We start from the raw sequence: 23,649 nt of genomic DNA, 5'->3' as shown, positions 1-23,649 counted from the left end.
CCTCAGAATATGAAAAGATCATTGGTCGATCTTCTAGCAGCTAGATTTTGCAACACTGACTCTTTCCTTACTTTTCCAGCATGCAAAGAGAATACACATGAAAGTGAGGGAAATGGCACCATGTGCGTAGTCTATTTTTAGTGCACACCACTACCCATAAAAAAAAAAGAATTTGCAACATTACACTAAACCCTGATGAATGGTAGAAGAAAATGTGTTATGTGGATAAATCAGAGCAAACAATGAAAAACATGCATGTGCCAAGAGAAATGAAAACATAGCTTGCTTATCAGGGAAGTGGCAAGGGCCCTGTGATAACTACTTAATAACCCAGTTTTTGGTGTGGGGGCAATCATTGTGGTGGTACACAACAAGATGTGGCCCATCTCACTTGACTAGGAGAATTATGCATCTTATGTTCAAACCAAGTAACTTAACTGGAATTTTGCATGGACCATGAGTGAGAATAATGTGTTTTAACCAAGTCCGAATAACCAGTTTCTCATTGTTGAATACTGCATTGAACCAATGTATGCTTAACCAATTTACAATCACATTAAAGAAAGGGTACCTTTTCATCCAATCCGTGAATAAAGCCTTCTGTAGCACTCTAGACTCTACCGAAAGGCAGTAGAAAATCTACATTTCCCCACTCTACCTACAAAGTGTAAGTATGTTAAGAAGCAAGAGAAATCTAAGAACACTCAACATAAACACAATAAACACATGAAGGCATACTAAAATATATGCCAAATTCCCAAATTTACACATGCTAGAGACATGAATTTTAGGGAAAGTGAGCAAATGCTAATATTACTAAAAACTATCTATCTCAGCATTTCTATATCAAATGCTAATGCTAATAGATGGGAACTACCTTTCTCATCGTAGATCTCGTGTCTGTAGGGAAAGTGAGCAACAACTTCTCAACTCTCGACTCATGACCCATCCACAACTTGATAACTTCTTATTTACACTGAATTCCTAAAGAAAACTAAAGGTAAAAGTTACATGATCAAGGAAAGTAAAGAATAAACAATGCTGAATGCAATTCCTATCCCTTTGCTACCTGATCAGTTGTTCATATCAACCTCCTTATTTATGCACACTTAAGATATAAAAATCATAAAGCAAAAATAATATGATCACCAGCAAAATCATCCCTTTACTACCTCGTCCACACAAAAAATTTGGAATCGGATACAAGAGTTTAGCATATCCCCAACCACTGTTCACATGAAGATTATCTATAGTTTAGCATGTCCCCAATGATGATGTCACTCATCATCCATAACTACAAAAAACAGATAACATCCAAGTTCATAACTACAAAAAGGTACTACAAACATAAAAGTAACTTAATTGCTTGGTGCTTCTTTAACCTGCAAAGAAAGTTAAAAAACAAAAATAAAGAAAACGATTAGTAAATATATGATAAAAAAATATATTAAAAACCAAAATTATATCATAAATTTACACAAAAAGATGGCCAAACGACATGTCCTCCAGCCACGTCTCTAATAGTTTTCCGTCGTCCTGATGGTCTTATCAGAAGTTCATCCCCACTATTATAACCCTGACACTAACAAGAGAGAATCCTGGCCCAATCGGTGTGCCATCAACTATCGTCGCCGGATCTTCGCTCACAAGAAGTCCTTTGGCCAATTCAATCCCCGGTCGTGCCAAGCTCATCAAAATAACCTAGGCAACATTAAGGAAATGAAAACTTGTAAATTACACAGTCAATGATATCAGTCAAGTATTGGAATTAGCTGCATGAAAATGTAAAATCAATTATACCTCTGTGGAGGAGCAAGGCGGGTGACTTGCAGGGGGGGAAGTCACATCTCGTGATGGAGTCGCATCGGCAGTATTCTAAAATTATTATAAAATAGAAACGTTATGTAAAAAACCTCATTTTACAATTTTGTATCTTACTTGTATGCAACATAATTTCAAACATTACCTGGCTACCACTAAAATTTGACATGAAATTCTGAAGCTGCTGGGTCATCTCCTCCTTAAACTGGCAAAAATCCTCCCTAATTTGTTCTTTGTCATTTCGCTCTTCTTCAATCATTCTCCGATAATCCATGCGATTCGGTGATGGCCCAAAACAATCAGTTGGGGTCGTACCAAACCCCATCATCCGTACCCTGCCATGTCTCTCTGATCCCATGAAATGGGCAAAGGCGTCGTCTCTGGAGATTGCAACGTTGCTACTGGAAGACTCAGGATGCTCCATCTCGTACTGTGTAAACTTTTTCTGAAAATAAGAGAAAAAAAAACAATAGAAATAAAGCTTAACATAAAACCGGCGAAATAAATAAAAAAATAGCATATAGTATTGGCACATTATATTTAATAACATACTATCAGATCCTCTGACGCTTTATCAACAATCTTCCCGTTTTTCTTCGTATGAGTAAGCTTGAATAGTTCAGGGCGGCTACGAACCTTGCCACTTCCTTTCTCCTGTCAACAGGAAAACAATTTTATCATGTCAAAACCAATATATAAATGAGGAATTAAATTAGAAGTTCATGAAATTACCAGATCATAGCGTTTACATGCGAAGCTCTGAGTCCCATTTGTGTGCATCATCACTTGTTTGGATCGGTTAGCCTTGTTCGTTATACTGCGCTTCTGAAATTAGCAACCAAATATAATAATGTTAATTTTTTTTATATTAATGTTAAAACCAAAATAAGATTGCATTTTACCTGAGCAAGCGATGACTGCCAATGGGCGCAGAGACCCGTCCACTGGTCACCAATTACTCTATCATCCGTGCATGGGAAACCAGGATCAAAGTAAGCTTTTCTCAAATAACACTTCCAATCTTTCCATTTTGTACCGATATTACTCAATGTCCAACTCTTATGCATCTCATCAACATCATAGTAATCCTAAATTGACATGTAAGAAGTCTTTAATACCATGGAATTATAACAAAATTTAAAATCAAAATAATACTAGCTTCCTAAAATAACTTGTAGGAAGTTAATAATACAATTTATTTTCATCGTACCTGAACAACTTCCCACGCATCTTCTTTCTTTTCGTTAGGCACTTGACTCCAGTCGAATTGGTCAATTGGTAACTTAGCACCAAGTCTTGCTACAGTGCCCAAGAAATTTGTGAATTTTTTCCCTATTTTTCCTACGGGCTGGCCAAATTTATTAAACACTACTCTCTTCCTTTGGCTCCTAGGGCGTCCCCATGTATCTTTGCAGTAAGTAGGACCACGTCTCTTCCAAGACCTCCTCGACGAAGAGGCAACATCCCGTGTCTCAGGAACAGAGGAGGGCTGTGTATGCAAGTGCCCGACCTGGTCATCCAGATCCTCAATCTGCTCATCCCCCTGTCCTAACTGGGAATCATCATGAGTATCTTGGGCCTGAGAATGTGAGGGTGGCATAGTGAGATTGCGTTTCCTCATGTCTGATCACCTGTACATGATTAACAATTGAGATTGATATCTTAAATAATAAGCATACAACTATTGCAAATTGATAACAATTTAACGATTTGACATTTAAGCGGAGATGATAATGTATCCATCAAATTTCAAAAGCTAGCAGGTGTAAGTATTTTAGTAAACAAAGCCTATAAATTTAAGAACATTAAGAATAGAGCAACATTTAGTGATTCAAAACTCCCAAATATGATACCCCCTCAACCATTTCTTAGAAAAAAACAGATACAAGTGTTCCACTACACAAAGTCTACAAATGTAAGAACATTAAGAAAAGAGCGACATTTTGTCAAAATTCAAACAAATCAACTATCAAAGCAGTACACCAAATAGAGAAAGAGATATGATCCCGTTTATTTATCGTTGGCAAAGGGACTCTCATCACCGTCACTATCATCTGAATCTGTATCACATTCTTCATCATCTGGTATTGCCTGGGTCAATTGTTCCAACGGTTCGTCAATTTCTGTCCCTCCTATATCTATTCGTTCCCAGCTATTTACGTCTTCCAAATTTTGGATTTCTGCTGCCTCGGTCTGGACATCTCCCTCATCATTGTTCCCATGTAACTCATACAAGTCCCTAGGTTTTGTCTTCACAACCACATCCAGTCTTTGTTACCGGGGTGATTTTGCACATAGAATACTTGCTCAGCTTGAGATGCAAAGACAAAAGGCTCATTTTTATAAATATGACGTGTCATATTTACAACTGTATAACCGAACGCATCTATTTTTATTCCCCTGTTCGGCGTTACAACATCAAACCAATCACATTTGAAAAGCAATGCCTTCAGGCGTCCAAAGTAGTTAAGTTCAATGATATCTGTTAAAACACCGTAATAACTAATATCTCCTGCTACTGGATTCTGATCCCTGGCACTTGAAAAACTTCTTGTATTTGCAGTGACAACAACTCCACAATTCTGTGTTTTCCTTTTCTGTTCGCGAGCCTTTGTGTGAAAGCGGAAACCTTTACTAATAAACCCTTTGTATTTCCTAGCGACAGGCGCTGGCCCTCCAGCTAACCATCTAAGCTTTTCTGATATATGCTCACTCCTTGTTCACTGCAAATTTTGAACCTATTCAAAATTTGATAATGATTAACAAAGACCAACGTGTATGCTAAATAAAGTTGAAGAGTAGCTTAATGTGGGTGTGAGCTGACTTGTGTGCCAAACCAAGTTGGAAATTTTTTATTGTGAATTTGCTCTATATCCCTTGACCTAGCACGAGGATGCAGCCTTTGAATATGGTTTACATGTTCTCTGCATAAGCATTAATGTACGTAAGAGAAAAGAGTTTCCAAGTATTTACCGAATAGATTAAAGACAATTTAATTGGCTTACGCAATAAATGGAAAAACTGCAGGGCAGTTGAAGAGAACATATTGATGTGCCTGTTCAATTGTGGTTTGATCTAAAGGGCAACTCTTAACTTCGCCTAGAGGGTGTCCTGCTAGTGAGAATATAGAAAATCCTTCTTCCATTTCAACATGTGCATCTTCATCATTCCTTACCGGCCGATTCAACTTTAATTCAACACCTTCCAAATATCTTGAACAAAACGTCAAACATTCTTCTGCCAGGTACCCCTATGCAATAGATCCCTCGGGACGACTTCTATTGCGCACATATGACTTTAATGTGAGAAGGTACCTACACAATCACAGCGTGCATTACTTTCACTAATATGAACTTATAGAAACCTTCAAGATCGAATCAAATTTTTTGATGAACTGTGCGTACCTCTCTATGGGGTACATCCATCGGTATTGTACCGGTCCAGCCAACATTGCCTCATCCGCTAAATGAATAGGTAAATGCACCATAATATCAAAAAAGGCTGGAGGGAATATCTTCTCCATATGACAAAGTGTTAGTGCAATCCTATCTTGTAGTTTGAGGAGGTCGCCTACATTGAGGACTTTTGAACATAATTCTTTGAAGAAGTTACATAGCTCAATCAATACGGAGCTGACGTTCTTAGGCAATGATGAGCGTATAACTAATGGAAGTAGCTGCTGCATCAAAACATGACAATCATGACTCTTCAATCCCGAAATCTTGCGCTCTCGAACATTCACACGTCGCGAGATATTTGAAGAATAGCCATCTGAAGCTTGACATCCTTCAGGATGTTGCAAAGAACATCTTTCTCCTTTGGAGACATTGTGAAGCATGCTGGGGGCAAGTATGTTTTGTTCCTTATAGTAGTCACTGGGTGAAGTGTCCTTCTCAGTCCCATTTCTTGTAAATCTAATCGTGCTTTTACACTGTCCTTTGTTTTCCCTTCAATATTCAATAATGTACCAATTACACTGTCGCAACCATTCTTCTCAATGTGCATAACATCTAGGTTGTAGCGCAATAAGAGCGATTCCCAGTAAGGAAGACTGAAAAATATACTTTTTTTCTTCCAATTATGCTCCTTAGGAGGCTTCTCTTTTTTCTTAGCAGCGGAGGCAGAACTGTTTTCCTCCAAGGGACTCTCCTCTTGGACCCTCTTCTTCCCACGCTTACCTTGCTTCTTTGCACCGGTATCTTGCTTCTTGCCAAATGTGATGTTAATGCTTTGTAGTTGATCCAGTACCTGTGTCCCTATAGGGGAATCGGAGCTAACCTCTTCTCCTTAGTTCCATTAAAAGAAGACTTATCAGACCGAAATCTGTGGTTGGCCTCTAAGAATCGTCGGTGTCCCATGTAACAAAACTTCCTTCCATGCTTCAAACGCAGAGAACATGTGTCCTTGTTACAAGAAGGACAGGCCAGTTTCCCTTTGGTGCTCCATCCCGACAAGTTAGCATATGCAGGGAAGTCGCTAATCGTCCACAAAAGTGATGCATGCATCTGAAATGTCTCCTGCCTCGATGCGTCATAAGTCTGCAAACCTGACACCCATAATTCCTTCAACTCTTCGATCAGAGGTTGTAAGTAGACATCAATGTCATTCCCAGGACTAGAAAGGCCAGGAATTAACAATGACAACATTATATATGGTTGCTTCATGCACATCCATGGTGGAAGATTATATGGAATGAGCACAACGGGCCATGTGCTGTGAGCAATACTCATCGTCCTAAATGGATTGAAGCCGTCGCTTGCTAATCCAAGTCTAACATTGCGAGGTTCAGAAGAAAACCACTGATATATGTAGTCAAAAGTTTGCCAGGCCGTAGAGTCTGCAGGATGCCTTAATATATCGTCTTTGGTACGGTTCTCATAATGCCATCATGAAAGAAGCCGTTTTAGTTGACATATACAACCTCTGCAACCTTGGCTTCAAAGGAAAATGACGCAAAATCTTTGCAGGAACTTTCTGCTCTCTTGTGGATGAATGGGTTCTCTGCTCATCTGAATTCCCTTCAATTGTTTTCCACCTTGAAGCCCCACAAATACGACATTGAGAATCATCGGAGGCTTCCTTCCAGTATAGCATACAATCATTGGGGCATGCATCTATTTTGTCGTAATGGAGGCCCAAATCCCTAATTATCTTCTTCGTTTCATAAAAGGACTTCAGTAATGCTTCACCCTCAGGAAGTACCTCTTTCAACAACTCAAGCAACATGGTGAATGATTTGTTGCTCCACCCATTAAGACACTTTATGTGAAACAATCGAACCACGAAGGATAATTTAGTGAACTTGCTTCCTGGGTATAATTTTTGCTCCGCATCTTGTAATAGTTTAAAAAACTTATCCGCATCTCCATTATGCTCGTCCATACGTGCATCTGCTGAATGACCCTCCTCATCTAGTGGTCTATTATCATGATCATGGCTCGATCTTGGGTGTATATCATTCAATAGTTCGTGCATTTCATCTTGTATAATTGGTTCATGAGGTGCTTGGTATTCATTATTACTCACAGCACGAGATGATCCTTCCCCATGATTAACCCATCTACTGTAGCCCAAGAGCATCCCATTCCACAACAAATGTCCCTCGGCCTCTTCTCGATCAACCAATCTAACGTTGCCGCATTTGTTACATGGGCAGAATATATTTCCTCCATGAGCTCCATGAGTAAACGCAAAGTTAAGAAATTGAGAAACTCCTTCCTCGTACGCCGGGTCATTCCTATTGTATCCAAAAGCGAACACAAATTAAACATATTAAAATTATACATAATCAATAAAATTTCTTCCACATTTGAAAAACCTAAACGCTACCATAGTCATACCTTGGAAGTTGGATCCAACTTCGATCCATGACTTTTTGAGATTTTTCCGTAGACGCGTACAACTGAGGATGCTAGGTAGATCACAATATTCAACTTATATGAACATCCTAATAACAAAGGTCATTGCTTTTGAAATATTAAAAAATCACCTTTCAATACATTAACATGTATAAGCAACATGTATTAAAAAGGGTAGTTGACTCACGGGAATAAGGTAATGCGATGTCGAAAAGAAAGGATTGAATGGATGAAGACATGTTGTCCAAATTTTGCAGGCACACACACACATTCGTCTGGACTCTGGAGTTTTGCAGGCATAGATATTAATTTAATTCTTGCATGAGAGTCATGGCGCTTCAGTCCGCGTGCGCGCGCACACACACACACGTAGCTTCCACTGCATAGCTGCGCTAGCAGATAACTTCCGCTCAAGCAGCGGCTTCTGAGAGTAAGTGGAGTTGGGCAGGCTCCTCTCCAGGGCCTCATTCCTAGATAGAGTAGTGTGTTACATCTCATGGTAACAAAACTATATTGTTCTGAGTTATATCAAGTTACATCTCATGGTTATCTTTTGTTTTTTAATTGTTATCATATTAGATTAACTCGTATGACTTTGCCATAGTTCATGCATAGTCAATTAATTGTTGGTTGGTGATAAACTTACAGTCTCTATCCGAAATTAATAGTGTTACTATGATTATTATCATAATGGATTTGATGGCTATTTACTTTTGAGAATAGTGAAATCATCAACTGATAGTACATTGGCTTCAGATATTTTTGCCATGAAATTTATGATACTGCTCCATCTTAAAAACTAGCTACTATGCACATCTACTTTCAGTATGGAACTGAATGCATGATGAATATTGAGGTTTTATTTAATATTCAATTATACATCTACTGGCCTTTGTTTTACTGACGTTACTTATAGAACTATGTGTTTTTTGTTGTGAACTTCGTGTGCACAATCTTAAAGGCCACTATTGGTCATGCCATCTCAAGAAACATTAATTCATGTGATTAGTGATAAATTTTGCAGGCATTTAGAAGATTGTATGAAGAAGTTGGTCTTGGATGGGTTTATGCCATTACAAAATATGAGCCTGTAAGACTTCTTATGATAGTATGCAATAGCTAACTTGATGGACCTACTACATTTAATTTATGATTAATGCTTCTCTTTGCAGGCAAGAATGAAAGTTAAATAAAATTATAATCAATACATGTAGTTGAATCTTGGTATTGCCACATATAATTGCTGGAAAATGATTTCATGTCGAGAAATCTTTTTGTATTGAGAAAATGATGCTCTAGCTCGATGCCTGATTTACAAATTCTGATCCTGTGCTTCTGAAGTCTATCTTTTAAAATAGAGAAAGATCCTCCAACCTTGACCAATGATGGTTAAAGGGCCCTTACGATTGAAACATATCTTTATTCGAGGAAAAAAATCTACCCGATATGAAATTCAAAACCCCCTTGACGTCAGTCCATAAGTCTCCTAGAATTTTTTGTTTTCTTGAACATTTTGATTTTCTTCCAGAACTCCTGTCTCACATGCTCATACTGCTTACTTTCAGCACTGCTAGCTCTGTTTTTTAACCTAAATCTTATATGCTATACATGAGTAACGTGTAGCATTGTAGTGAAGATGCAAGGATTAAATTGTAACTTGTGATTTACTAAAGAATGTGGTGTTGACTATGAAGAAACCTACACTATAGTTGCTAAAATGACTGCCACCAAAATATTCTTGCCATTCATGTTCTTAGACAGTGGGAACCTTTATCAGATGGATATCAAGAACATGTTCCAAAATGACGATCTTAATGAGGAGGTATACATTATGCCTCAAGTAGGCCTAGATTCCTCTTGACTTCTCTCTAGTTTCTCGGCTGAGAAAACCGCCATATATCCTGAAGAATTCAGCAGTACTGTGATACAGACAGAGCTTATTTAAAGCCCGAGTGAGTACTCTATCTTTGTACATCAAACCACTAGTGGAAAAGTCATCTTGCTCATTTATGTTGTTTAGTTTCTCATTATCACTTTCACATTAAAGATCTTGGGAGCCTTACATGTTTTTGGGGTTGGAGATCACATGTCTTCCACGCTGTTGTGTTCTCAGACATTAACTGAATGCAACAAAATTTTCATCCCATGCTCAACTTCTAATGCTGCACTAGAGTTATATGTCAAACTATGTGTGTGTATGGCGGAGCCAGTCTTATCGAGTAACGACCAATTGGAGGACTAGTATATCTGATAACCTCTTGTCAAAAAGAGCTTTTACAGTTCACAAAGTGAACCGATTTTCAAGTGATATTGGAGAGGCTCACACGGTTTCAGTTCATTTATCTTTGATATATTCAGGACTTTTCTCTTCACTCAGCTGTTGATTTTGATTGAGCAGGTGAACTTGGTTTTTGCAAGTCCAAAACCAGATATTGTATCTTCCTCAGTTCCTTCTTATTTCTTGCAAAAGAAATAAAAAGGATATAGTGGCAAAATCAATTACCGCGCAAAATATTAGGCCACGTCCACTATCTCCTTGCTTCATGTCTCACCAGGGATTTAGATAGCCAGCATCCTTATCAATCCAATGATTCACTCCTGACAGTTGGCTAATGAGATGTGCATACACTCCTGGTGACTGAAAATGAATGTTCGAAGAGAATAGGTTGCTATAAGGCTAGTCTAATATATAGATTTTTATTATTTATATGTTATTAGCAGCTTAGCCAACCCCAATTAGTTTGGGACAAAGGCTTAGTTGAGTTGAGTTGAGATATGTTATTAGCAGCTAGAGTTGTGTAGATTAGAGTATATCTGATAAAGATGACACGCAATTGCCCTCGCCTCTTTGTACGTTGTTAACAAGCAATGTTTCAGTTAGGCCCACACGAGAATCCGTTTATGTGACAAACTAATAGGATGGATAATGAGCAATTTGAGGATATTAGTCATCGAGTTTTATCTGCTAATGAGTCCATATACTATTTCTCTTTTAGAATTCTTTCTCTAAGTTCACATTACGTTTGTCGTTAAGGTTTTTTGAAAGTGAATACTAGAAAGTTTTCCAGGCTGACTTAGTATCTTAGGGACCTCTCTGAAAATTCCCCATTCTGTCCTGCAGTAACTTTCAAGAACCATACTTCTATGCATAATCTTCCATCAATATTTGTTCTAATTGTTTGATAGAATTCTATAGTTTTCATGGATAGGCTATAAAGAGCCCTGTTTTTTTTTTCTTTCTCCAAGTGAAGTCTACAGTGTCTTTATCCATTATAGTAAGTTTTTGGTTTACTGTTAGTAATTTGTATTTTATCTTTGCATGTTTTTCTCTCTCCAAATTCTACATTCTTTGACATCTGCTGTCATATATCTCTTTCCCTTTCCTCCTTGCCCAATTATTGCATCCATGAGTTCAGTTCTTTCCACTCACTACCAAATGTTTTTTTCTGCAGTTTGCAAAGTTATCCACATGATTATAAATTAAATCATGTCTACTTTTAACATTCTATTTGCCCTGCCTTATTTTGAGAGAATTGCATCTGGCATCACTACCTAGAAGACTTTGTTAGACTCCTAATTGACAATACACTCCTTGAACAAGTGGTAGACATAAATTCTATGTTGATATGTTTTAACTTTTAAGTTTTTGCCAATTTTCATTTATTATTATAATGTAATATACTTTCCATGGAGAGCCTACTCTCTCGCTGCTGCTACCTTTTCATTTGAAAGAGTCAAAAGCTAAAACCATTTATAACACAGTTCAGTTTTCCATATTTGTACACCAAATGACCGATTCATTGTTAGGCTACTTGTCATGGGCCTGCTAATCTGTAGGCTAAAACCTATGCGGCACTCATGCAAAACTCAACTTTAGCCCCGAGTCAGCCAAATCCAAGTGTCCTAGCCTTCGATCAAGGCAACAAAACAAACTTTCACACAAGAAAGCACACAGGAGTGGAATCGGAAGAAGAATTGTATTATACCGTGGAAGGATTTACAACGCTTGAAGTTCTCATATTCAGAGGTCTCATAGGTGATTTGCACTAAGGAGCTCACCCTTAGATAGTCTCTTTCCTCCGCCAATGGCCCTGATCATGCATTCATGCCACTCGGCATCATCCAACGGTTCGAGGGCATCCTAGAAATTTCTAGACTCGCTAGAATACTCTACACTTGTCTCTTGAAAGAATTCTCAAGAATACTCTAGAATTCCTGCACATCTCTACAAATATCTACAAACAACCAAGTCTATCTAGTGTCTTCTACACATCTTTGGAGGGCTGATTTGGGCATCCTTTAAGCCTATAAAAAAAGGGTTCAAGTAGAACATGGAAAAGAGAACTTTGTCAATTTTGGTGATGTACAAGGGTTTAGTATAATCTCTCTTGTTGATAGATCTACTCTATGCATTAAAAAAATTTTAAAAAATAGAAGCAACAAGATATCATCCTTGAATTGCATTCTAATGAAAATATCTGTGTAGAAAATGTGCTTTTGGTTCTACAAGAAATAATTTTTTCCCTTCCATCAAAATTAATGGAAACAAGAACTACGGGGTCACCTTTCTTTGTTTATTGGTCCTTTTGCTGTTGTACATTCAAAATCCCCCTCCAAAACCTTCTTTTATCACTAGTACCATGAGAAAAAATTTCCCTGGTACAAATAATTCAATTTGTAGATTTTTATTCTTATGCTAATGTTTTGTGTTTTTTCCTATAATGATTTGTTGCTTCCTTGATATTGTTGATATTATAGCATTAAAATAACTTTATCAAGTTTAACAGACACATATCTAATTATATATCATATATGTATATGACAAGCACACATTTCTATTTTATGTCATTTTAGAACAATTCATGTACTTCTCTGGACGTGGTTTCTTCTTATCTGTATGTAGTCTTTTATGGCTAATAAGTAAGCAATCCATGCACAGGTTGCAACTATAGCCAGTGCAGTATATGGTGTTTGGGCACAATATCGTCTGCAAATTACAGGTAACACCATGTTTGATAAATTATTTCAACCAGCTCCATGATAATTAGTACTTTTAATCTGAAGAATCTGAACCAATAGAATGTAACTGCGTATATCAATTTCACCCAATACTATCCATAGGAGAATAACTGTTTGAATAAAATTAAGGTTGCATTATTGATATTATTATGCCTTTTATCTGATTTTATAGATCTCATCATGGTTACATTCACCCTAGTCAAGCTCATGTATCTTGCAAGATAACTCAACATAGGAAGTTATAGGAAAAGACAGGGGTGCACAAATGACTTAATTTAGCCATGTATAAACTCAATTTCATTTGTATACGAAAGCCGTTTGCACAATATGCAGTAATTTCATTTGATATTTCTAATAATATTTGCATAGAATGGTTTCTATAACAAAAATTGATCTCTTGTGTTTCTCATATTTTAGAAACTTAAAATTGTAGTTGCGTGTTCATTCTTATGGAGTAAATTTCTACAAAAACAAGCGATGGGATATTGCAAAATTAAATGACTTGTCTACTGATTCAAATGCACATCTCCCTGCTAGTGGTATCACCTAATAGGTGCTCTGAAGCACGTGTGACATTGCATGCCAATCTCACACAGGTAGGTGTTAGCGAGACAGACCATGTTGAAATACATGGATATAGGTACATTGGTATTAAATCAAATCAGTGAATTGCTGCACAGCATGGGAAATGTGAAGAACAGAAAAGGACTTAATTGTGGTTAATAGTAGTTGTAATTCTTTATTCTGTTTTACTTATCTGCACGCCATGCCTTTGTTGTCCTGTTTTCACTTCCCGAGCGGATCGATCCTTCAAATTTCTGATATACACTTGGATTGTAATATGATTGCTACAACAAAGATAGCATCAGAGAATGGTACGTAGACTGACACAACTCAACTCACTAAGCCTTTGTCCCAAACTAATTGGGGTCGGCTAATGAATCCTATAGAAAATTTTCATGAAGAAGGTGAAAGGATCTACCTGGCTCAAATTGACTAAGTCTACTCCTGACACTAGTTGGGTTCGTCTACATGGAACATTTTCTTCCAGAAAATGATTATATTTGATTATATGCTTAAGTTCCTTATGATTGACCCTTGTTCTTTAATCTCTATTATTTGGGTTATTGTGTAGCATGCTACATGAAAATGGATCTTTATTATTCTATTTGTATCTAATTCTTCTGTTATTTGCTATTACTATTCTTGACCGTGAATAATTAAATTATACTGAAATCGTTAATCAACTTACACTACGATATTGGAGAAAATGACTAGCGGGGACGAAATTGTTTTAGAACACTAACGTGAATCATTCATTACTTCATGCTAAACCATAAACCTACAATACATGATACAACAATTCTATATATAAATTAATTGCTGATTTGTACTAATGTGTTTTCATGTTCATGCAATTTCTTCTTGCTTTAAGGACGTCCTTCTTTGGCAGATATCTTAGAGGCAAGAAAGAAAAACAAGGTATTTCCCAACACCTATGTGGATCCATTCCCTAATTATGAAATAGTGTAGTTCTTTTTAATTCTTGTGTTTGAAGGCATCAAATTTCTATAGCATAATAGAGATGGACATTAACTAATGAAGTTACTCTTATTGAAAAACATCTAATCCTTATCCTTAGTAGTACAAATCATAGTTTCAAAACTCTCTCGCGTCATCATGAACTCCCCTGAGTCGAACTACTTTACCTTTGTCGCGTTCTTGTCCAAGTCAGTGTTTTGCCCGTATGGCAAATGTTGCCTACAAATTGACATTGGTAGAAGATAGTTGGATTCATCCTGTCTTCCATATTTCGCAACTCAAACCATATCATGGACCAACACCAAATCCTCCTTGCATTTTGCCTTCATTAACTGATAACAATCACCCAGTTGTTTCACCACTTGCCATTTTAGGCCGAAGACTTGTGCTTCAGCAAGATAAGCCAGTAACTCAGGTGCTCGTTCAATGGCAAGGACTTTTACTGGAGGACACTTCTTGTGAAAATTTAGTCGATCTTCAATCGGATTACCCATCCTTCAACCTTGAGGACAAGGTTATTTTTCAAGGGGTGGGAAATGATAGAGAACAGGGTATATCAGAGAGCCAAGAAGAAGAACAGAAGGAGATTGCTGACAAAGAAGGACAATCGGAAGGTCAATCAAATCACGACAAAAGAGTCAGAGGCAGTAGAATGACCAGAACACCCCGGTGGATGAAGGATTATGTCCATCGTTAGATTAACATAATCTGATTCATTAAAAGGTTGTTAAACTAGGATGTTATCGTTTACGCTTTCCATGTAATTCGAGAATAATGCCAGCTAGGCTCAGTTGGTTACGATCTGAGTCAGAGAATCAAGTCCTGTTATGTAAAAGAGGCCTATAAACAAGGGCATCAGGAGAGGAGAAATATAAAGAAATACAATTTTCTCGAATCTTCTTCTTCTGCTCTCCCTCTTTCTCTTTTCCTTCTCTTTTTCTACCTATTTTCGTTGTTACAGAGACTTGCTAATCGTCAATACTGGGTCATAACACATCTTCACAATTTCTCGACCCCTTAAATTCTAAATGACCTAACTACCCTTATTTTATGGAAATGCCTAAAATGCATATTAAAGGGCTAAAATGACCAAAGTACCCCTACTTATGCAAATGTACATGAAACAAAAGAACATTTCCTACACTAATGAGCATTCAAAAGCCGATGTAACTTTCTTAAGGGGATGCTCTTGCTTCAGCCGGACCCACATCTTTTCCTATTTTAACCTTAATATTTTCAAATCTAAGAGCTATTATAGGAGCCTTTTATGTCTTTTTACCCGCTCAAACATATCGTAGAGTTAAAAACACATAAAATGGCAAGTACATTAGGAATTCCGAAAATATCGTTAGAGAAGAAATCTGAAATAAATCACCGTCAGAATACAAGACATCTACACAAAAATTTTCTTAATTATTCCGTATTGCTTGTACTTCCAAAGCATACTACACTAAAGGGAGGAGTCTTTACCTTCATCAAAGTGGTGTATGGTTGCACAATTCATAACTAACTACGCAACCAAAATCAAAACATCAAAAACACAAGGAAAAGCAAAGAATCAATAAATTTATACTAAACTAACAAAAAATCCCAAATTTGAACCGAAACAACAAATGAAAAAATTTTCCCAACTCAATTACTCCAATAAAACTGTCAAAATTGATTTCCAAATCACCAAGCAAAACAAATTCTAACCTAAAACAGAGATCGAAAAACTGAAGGCCGAAGTTAAACAAGATCTGACCTTTTCCTGGCCAGATTGTTGTGGAGAATCCGTCGAAGGAATATCTTCTTCTACAAGAAAAAAAGGCTAATCTAATAAAACTTCAGATCTAAAAAAGAGAAAGGACGAGAGATAATTCTGCATGAGTACTACACTAAAACAGGCAACTCACACAAAAAGAATAGTGATCAAACAATACCAAATACTAAAAGCCCTAAAAACCAAATCCATATAAAAAGTAAACAACTCACTAATTTCACTCAAAGTAACCAATATTGCTGATGAATTAAAAGAACCCTACATCGAAAATCAGAAAATGGGTAAAAGTGAAAACAATAAACAGAGCTTTGGCACATATTTATAAAGAAAGAGAGAGGAGGGAAAAAAAACCTACCATGATCTAAGACATAAAATGAAATAAATGCTTCTAGATCTGAAACTAATAAGCAATACCTTGAAACCCTTCTTCAGAAAGAAAAGAGGAATCAGGAGAACTCACATGCTTGGAACGATGGTGTAGATCTCAGGCCAGAAGGAATGAACCCTAACCCCAAATGCCCTCTTCTTCGTTTCACAGTGGCCAAAAACAGGATGGCGTGGAGATGGAGTAAAATGGAAAGGGGTGGTCAAAACCCTAGAAAATAAATGAAAAAGAATGGTCGAACCCTAAAAAAACAGAGCAATGGAAGCTTCTATCTTCCTCAGTTTCATCTCCTTCATCAATCTGCAGTGGAGATTAGAGTTTGACGGCAGTTTTGGGCTTCTAAATGTCACGAAAAATTAGGGTTTCACGTCTCCTTCGCCAATCGCAGACGAGGATGGAAAAGAGGGAAAAGAGGGAGCAAAAGACACGGGAGATTAGGGTTTCACGTCTCCTCGATCGTCAATCGCAGACGAGGATGGAAAAGAGGGAAAAGAGGGAGCGGGAGAGAAAAGCGAGGGAGTGGGTAGCGCGGGAGAGGAAAGCGAGGGAGTGAAAAGTTGGCGCGAGTGGGTATTTTTCTTTATTTTTTCTCCAAAGATCTACCAGCGGCCGGCTAAATAACCGCTGGTAAATACCAACATACAGCAGCGGTTTTAAAAACCGCTGGTAATTGATGATTTTGTTGTAGTGCATGCAGCCCCATTGAATCCTTCTGAGGTTAAGTACATCAGTCCCTCTGCAGCCATTGATACACTACTGCTGGGCGTCCCAAGAAATCAAAAGGGGCGGATATATCACTTCCCAAACTAAAGGCATAGTTAGCTATTTCCATAACAACTCCATTTTTTTAAGAGAAAAATGATAAATACGCCCCTTTTCATTACACGGGACAGCCAATAGCAGTGTACGAGGCAATCAAATCCGTTGAATCCTCACATGTGAAGTACAACAGCCCCTTTGCAGTCATAGAGACACTGCAATTGGGTGTCCCAAGTAATGAAAAGGGGCGCATTTATCACTTCCCTTTTAAAATTGAGTATCAAGCCTGTGCTGATATGACCACAAAGACCTAAAATGGAATTCATGAAATGGAACCAAATGCTACATAAGTTTGAGGCGGGGCTTCATTTTGTTTCTGGTACAAAATATCAACGAAGTTGTCGTTAGTCAAAATTTTTGGTGAATAAGGCCAAGAACTTTTGAAAGCAAATGTCAATGTAGCAATCCTGGATTGAGTAAATTTGATTAGTAAGAAACAAGTATTCCAATCTCCCAAATCAAATAACTTAAGCACCCAAAGCTTAAAAAGAGAAGAAAAACCAAGAGAAACATCCCTCCGTACAGGCACAGCATCACAAATCATAAACTACCAGCGAGCATATAATAATTAAAGGGAGATGATTTTTTCACCCCCTGTAGGATTATGTGCCCCCCAACCCCCCCCCCCCCCCCCCCCCCCCCAACCCTCCCCCTTTTAACGTGGTTTGACATAAAAAAGAGTTAAAGTCTGCCACAATTCACTTTAAAAGAGGGGCGCATAATCCTACAGTGGAGGTGAAAAAATCACCTCCCTAATTAAAAGGGCAACAAAGAAAGAACTTTAGATTCAGAGCAAATCGATCATATAAGAGATGGGTTGTACATAATGCACTTTTTTTTTTTGAATTATACAAGATTGTACACAATCTGTCATTGAATAGCACAAAAAATTAAAGAAGAGTTAATTAAAGAAGAGTATCACTTATATAATCCTATAGGGTTCGCATTAGAATGCTTGAAGTGGCAATAATGTAATATTGCAAGGTGGTAACTGCATTACCTTACTTCTACCTAAGAGACCTAACCCAACTTAAAACCTTTCAAAAACACAAACATGAGGGTGTACAGAAATTTTACTCTTGTGTATCTCGTAAGGTTAAGACCCAAGCAGGAATATGGCTGTACACTTTAAATACTCAGGAAGGCTTGCATTGTTGAACATGTTTGATAAGAAAATTATAAAATACGATAGTAATTCATCTTCAAATCCCATAAAGAAAACCCAACAGAAATCGTAATGTGGCAAAAGAAATACTCTAGAGCACGTGTCCACATGGAAAATGAAATGCTGAAGACCAGATGCAGACCAGATAATTGCAATTGAATTAGAATGAGTGAGTGGAAATAAATTAAATCTTGAAATAAAAACAGAGGAGCTGAGAGTTGACACCCATTGGCCTTTCTCAGTTCTTATTTATAATAATCTTTTTAACATGAAACTACCTTTAATGTAAATGTGGTGGATATCTAATACAAAATTAAATAGTTCTAATTCATTAATACACCTTGCATGTAGTTGTACTAAATATATATTTGTTAAATGAAAGAAATGATGAAAATGATCAAACCCCATGGCCAATACCAACTCTTATATGTATTAGATATCCAAGGAAATGATATCAACACTCCCTTATTTTTATTATTTTACTATTAATTTTTCCCTTTTCTTTTTCTTTTCAATATAAAAATAAGTTTCATGATGTGCATCGCATGGATGGTCCCACTAGTATATACATAAAGAGAGATGGTTTGAATCATTATTTGAATCCACCCTCTGCAACGCAAGTGTCCATATGGATTGAGTTGAAATTTGAATGTTGGTTAGTTGTCATTTTGTAGGCAGTTGCTTGGATGGCTAGGATCATCACATGCATGTGACTTTTAGGCTATTGTCATCCATAGTAAACCCAAATAGATAAACTATCCAGATCATGTTGAAAAACTGTGACTGTTTAGAAATAACATTAAACTAAAAGAAACTTATGTCAGTATATTAAATCTAGTAAAATCTGACCACTGGATCTAGGGTGTTAGATGTTGTAGATGGTGTAGATTAGGCAAGTAAACAATTATGTATTAGATTAGGATAACCTTTCATAAGGTTTTCCATCTATGCTTATCTTTTAAGGACTTGGTAAGCCAATATTCCATGAAAAAAAAATCATGGTTGCCAAACATGGCCTAAGGGTCTCTCTTGGATCTCCATCAAAGTTATTTGCATAAATTGTTATATGCAAATGGTCTTGAAGTTAAATATGATTATTTGCAAATAAAATGTATTTAATGGCTTCCTAGGAGGCCTCAGTATGCGAATTGCAAAGAAGATTAGATTAAAAAAAAAGCTTATTTACAAATATGAAACTGGATTCCAAAGATGATTACTTGAGACCTACTGAATATTTTTAAAAGCTTACCGGTTGTTGGTGACATTATTGACAACTACATTATATGGGAGTAGCCTATAAAACAATTTGCGGATAGATGGAAGCTTTTTGCGGTTCGGTCGAGTTTCAGATTTCCCGTCTTGAATTAGATGAGGCTCAAGCGTAGCTAGGGAAAAGACAATTTTGGCTTGGATTGGATTGGGAAAAGACAACCCGATTGGGTTATGACTAAGGTCTTGGGCAACCCAATCCCAACTACGTTAACCTAATTTTTTTACTGAGATTTTTAAAATTTTAATTTGTTTGTATTTTTCTCATTCTTCGCCATAGGACAATCCAAAACCAACCTGGGTGGATTTTGGAAATCAAGTTCGATGGTTTGAATTAGGGTTGAGAGATTTAGAGGCAGTTTGGATTAGGGTTGAGCCTTCCCGACTAGAGGTTCAGAATGGGTCGGATTAGGATTGAGATAATGCAACCTCGGGTTAGGCTAGGGTTGCGGCAATTGCCTTTTATTGCTGATAGTAAAAGTGGATTTTGCAGGCAAGCCTTCTTTCAGAATTAGGGTTAGATGGGTTGTCTTTTATTATTTATAGAGCATTAATTATTAGAGCTCCAACTGTACTCAAAATTAGAATAGAAGATTTTTAGAAGGAATGCATGATATCTAGTTAATAATGAACTCCTAATTAAAATAATCTTATCGAGACTAATGCACGTATCCAAAGAGGCCTTAGTATTCTTAGCATTAGCATTGATGTGAAGGTTTTATTATACAGATCATGTTAAAAAGAAAAAAAGAAATCTACCCTACTCCATCCACATATAAAAGAGCAAAGAAGTTTAGATTCGTGCCTCTTTTTCCTATATCACCTGATCCATTCAACATGTTAATCCTGTCAATTGGAATTTACATATAAGCACAAGGAAACAAAAAAGACAATGGTATTTTCATCTCTTGTTTCAGTTACTTCTACCATCTCTCTTTTACTCAAACTCGTTTGTTAGAGCTTCAATTAACTAGTTAGAATGAATGAATGAATTTTAAGAGAGCAGCGAAAGAATAAAAAAATGATTGGCATGGCCAATTGTCTTTATATAATATTATTAATGGAAAGTGATATTTCCACACTCTTTTCATTTTCATGCTTTCTGGGACCAGCTCCGTTTGGTTGCCGGAATTTTTTTGGTTCTTGGGATTTTTGTGGAACAAAAAACTTCCTGGGAGATTGGTGGGAAAAAAACTCCCTGGAAGTATCCCGGTAAAATAAAAATCCCATGTTTGGTTGACCGGACTACGGTCGGAAAAAAAATGTTTTGTTTTGTTGCTTGAACTGTTGGGAAGAAAAAAAATCTTCTACATGCTTATTTTTGGTTCCTGGGATTATTTTGGTTCCTGGGATTATTTTGGGCCCACCAACCAAACGTGGGTTTCCTGCGGAAATTCCACAAAAGTCCCAAGAATCAAAAAAATTCCAGCAACCAAACGTAGGGGAGAAACAAAAGGGTGAGTGAAGATAGGATTTACTCTCATGTAAGCTTGCTTAGAATGAAAAGTATTGGATGGTCATTGAAGCATATCTGCATGTAATTAATTCTGACGTAAGGTAACAGTGTGATGTGTGATGTGAAACCATCTAAGCTAAAGTCCAAATCTAGAGAGATGTGATATGAAACTATATGTGATGGCTTTTCTTTTCAAATCTACATACCATTCACTCACACATGAATAATAAAGAAAGAACCAGACGACAAATTGGACAAAAAAAAATAAATAATTGAAAATGGGTTAAAAACAAATGCATTACAAGGAGGGGAAAAATCAAAGTGAAAACAAGAATCAATTAAACTCTTACCATCTGAAGAGAACTCCACCATTGTTTTTTCTTCCTCATCTCCTCTTTTCCTCTCTTTTTTCTCTCAACCCCCTAATCTCAAATAAGAGAAGAGGTGGAGATGTCATTTTATAGTATTCTCAAGGAAAGTGATATTTCCACCCTCTTTCAACATTCTCACGATTTTCTACTGAAAAAACAAAAGGGGGCGGAGATATAATTTTCCATGGAATCAAAAGTTGGACCTCCTTTTTTGCCTGAACTGCTAAACACATGCAGCGGGCCAGTTGTCGTGAATCTGCTTACCATTACGCGTTGTTTTTAACGAAACATTACGAAAAGGAAGATTTTGCTAACGAGTGCCGATAAATTTGCCTTTAGGATGAATTCACCCCCATTTTTTTACCAGTACAAGTGTACAACCCGTTAACAATTGTTACTCCGCGCGCCTCTCTCTCTCACACAGACTCACACGGTACAACCATCAGACGCCTCTCTCTCTCTCTCTCAACGTGATCTTTTGGTGGGGCCTAGCGGTACTCTATCTCTCTTTGAGGGCAAACCCTCTGTGGGCCCAACAATAAATGGTTGAGATCATTGGAGTTGGTGGACCCTTTAAAAAGTATATATAAAGAAAACACTTGGGCCAGCTTGTTGAAAGATCTAAACCATTCATTTGTCCCAGCATAAAGATGCCTCTCCCATAAAATCATTTCCATAGGATGATCCAAGCCCTCTAATCAATCTTTACGTATCGGAGAGTTAGGATCATCTTATGGAGAAGATTTTTCAGCAAAGGCCTATTTACACTGGTTAATGGGGATGAACTGTAAATTCGTTGGCGATATGTCTACGCTGGTTCAAATCCAACTCAGCCCAATAATTCGCCGATCCATGAGGATCATATAACCAATTTGTCCTCCAGAAATGCCAGATATATAAGAATAAAGAGTCAATAAATAGAGTGGACGCACCTTGTTCAAAGATCTAAACCATTCAATTTTTATACCCAAAAAATAATGCATCACTCCAAAAAAATCATCTCCATTCAATGATCCTAACTCCACAAAAATCATCTCACTCGGGCGACTTTGTTCAAAGTTCCTAACTGTTCATTTGTTTGAGCCTCGACATAAATAGGTTGTGCCCCAAAAATCCTATAGAGATGATATCCGTAGTATTAGATTGAATTGTTAGGATCACCAGATGGAGATGATTTTGGGGCCCAGCCTATATATATGTCAAGGCTCAACAAATGAACAGTTTGGATCTTTGAACAAAGTGGCCCCACTGAATTTTCTAAAAAACAAATAAACTTTTTATGACGTATGCACGCAAGTGCTATATGGCCCTAATGTATACTGTGTCCACTCGTAGGTGAGAATATATTTTGAAAAATACAATGAAACACATCTTGTTAGAAGAACCAAATTAACCTGCTAGGCCCCAACCCAATGTTATTAGATTATGCCCCAAATATAATCTCCATTGGATAATCTAACCCTCTAATGTGTAGATAAGCTATACCATATAGAAATCTCTTTAGACCGTAGAGTTAGGATCATCGAATGGAGTTGATTTTTGTCATACGACGTATATACATTGGGGTATGAGAACTAAATGGTTTAGATCTTCGAACAAGGTGGGTTCACTATTTTTAAAAATATATGTGCATGCGTATTTATTAAAAATATTCATTGCAGCCCTGTGGACCTCGATCCGAGAGAGGCGGGGAACGGGCCCCCAGAAAATCTCTAAATTGTCCACGTGAAGAAGAGCTCCACCAAGGAACTCTCAAAAGAGTGCCCCTCACAGCATGAGTGGTGATGTAAAGTGAGATACCTCTCGATTCGGGAACCAGCCCGGATTCGAGGCGTATCTTAAACAAAGAAATAGTCATCATCCAAGGAAGTAGGCCCTGGATCCCATGCTGTGCTCTGTCGCAACAGATAACCAGAGATACAAAAGGTCCGTGCCTGATACGAATGGGGAAGGGGTTAGGCGCTCCCAATTCGCCTAAGTGCAAGCACCTGGTCTCTTATGCCATTTATTATTAACTTTGAAGAGTTTTGGGCGAAAATCATGCGACATGGGAACGAATATCCCTGAGATAACGTCTAGCTAATCATGCATGTATCGGAGATGAATAAGAAGCACACACAAAAGAAATGAAAGACATGGCACCTAAGAATGGCTAGGTTATGAGTGTCATGCCTAATTGATG

At 37.3% G+C, this 23,649-nt stretch overlaps 3 protein-coding genes across 6 annotated transcripts; all 3 read right to left on the bottom strand.

Moving 5' to 3' along the window:
• Positions 1-950: 950 nt before the first annotated feature.
• Positions 951-21,534, bottom strand: LOC143866843 (uncharacterized). 4 transcript variants are annotated; one of them, XM_077376016.1, is made up of 10 exons: positions 21,447-21,534; positions 15,985-16,034; positions 3,032-3,452; positions 2,724-2,909; positions 2,554-2,646; positions 2,374-2,475; positions 1,967-2,266; positions 1,801-1,875; positions 1,478-1,701; positions 951-1,382 (listed from the first exon to the last, which is right to left on the bottom strand). In XM_077376016.1, exons 3-9 carry the CDS (start codon positions 3,440-3,442, stop codon positions 1,549-1,551), a joined length of 1,320 nt encoding a protein of 439 aa, XP_077232131.1. In that variant the 5' UTR covers positions 3,443-3,452; positions 15,985-16,034; positions 21,447-21,534; the 3' UTR covers positions 951-1,382; positions 1,478-1,548. The 4 variants fall into 4 exon arrangements, with proteins under 4 accessions (XP_077232131.1, XP_077232132.1, XP_077232133.1 ...); XM_077376017.1 differs by lacking the exon at positions 21,447-21,534 and adding an exon at positions 16,215-16,306; XM_077376018.1 differs by lacking the exon at positions 15,985-16,034 and having other exon boundaries at positions 21,447-21,508.
• Positions 3,832-6,551, bottom strand: LOC143866839 (uncharacterized). Its single transcript, XM_077376013.1, has 4 exons — positions 6,100-6,551; positions 5,226-5,768; positions 4,188-4,536; positions 3,832-4,071 (listed from the first exon to the last, which is right to left on the bottom strand). Exons 1-4 carry the CDS (start codon positions 6,549-6,551, stop codon positions 3,832-3,834), a joined length of 1,584 nt encoding a protein of 527 aa, XP_077232128.1.
• LOC143866838 (uncharacterized) lies at positions 6,697-7,690 on the bottom strand. The gene is made up of 2 exons (XM_077376012.1): positions 7,662-7,690; positions 6,697-7,558 (listed from the first exon to the last, which is right to left on the bottom strand). The coding sequence occupies exons 1-2, from the start codon at positions 7,688-7,690 to the stop codon at positions 6,697-6,699; spliced, it is 891 nt and encodes a 296-aa protein (XP_077232127.1).
• Positions 21,535-23,649: the final 2,115 nt, after the last annotated feature.

This window comes from Tasmannia lanceolata, unplaced genomic scaffold (genome assembly GCF_043159265.1).
Source record: "Tasmannia lanceolata isolate RefF3 unplaced genomic scaffold, GAP_Taslan_0.1 ptg000162l, whole genome shotgun sequence".
Classification (NCBI taxonomy): Eukaryota; Viridiplantae; Streptophyta; class Magnoliopsida; order Canellales; family Winteraceae; genus Tasmannia; species Tasmannia lanceolata.
The sequence above is the reverse complement of the archived record's forward strand: the minus strand, read 5'-3'. Positions and strand labels throughout refer to the sequence as shown.

Coding starts and splice junctions, on each gene's coding strand:
- LOC143866843 (XM_077376016.1), bottom strand. CDS start 3,442: ATGAGGAAACGCAATCTCACTATGCCACCCTCACATTCTCAGGCCCAA. Junction 2,476..2,553: donor CATGTAAACGCTATGATCTG/GTAATTTCATGA, acceptor TCCTGTTGACAG/GAGAAAGGAAGTGGCAAGGT. Junction 2,267..2,373: donor AAGCGTCAGAGGATCTGATA/GTATGTTATTAA, acceptor TCTTATTTTCAG/AAAAAGTTTACACAGTACGA.
- LOC143866839 (XM_077376013.1), bottom strand. CDS start 6,551: ATGAGTATTGCTCACAGCACATGGCCCGTTGTGCTCATTCCATATAAT. Junction 4,537..5,225: donor TGGATGTACCCCATAGAGAG/GTACGCACAGTT, acceptor GCAGTGAACAAG/GAGTGAGCATATATCAGAAA. Junction 4,072..4,187: donor ATGCGTTCGGTTATACAGTT/GTAAATATGACA, acceptor GTGGTTGTGAAG/ACAAAACCTAGGGACTTGTA.
- LOC143866838 (XM_077376012.1), bottom strand. CDS start 7,690: ATGGATCGAAGTTGGATCCAACTTCCAAG. Junction 7,559..7,661: donor AGTTGGATCCAACTTCCAAG/GTATGACTATGG, acceptor TGGATACAATAG/GAATGACCCGGCGTACGAGG.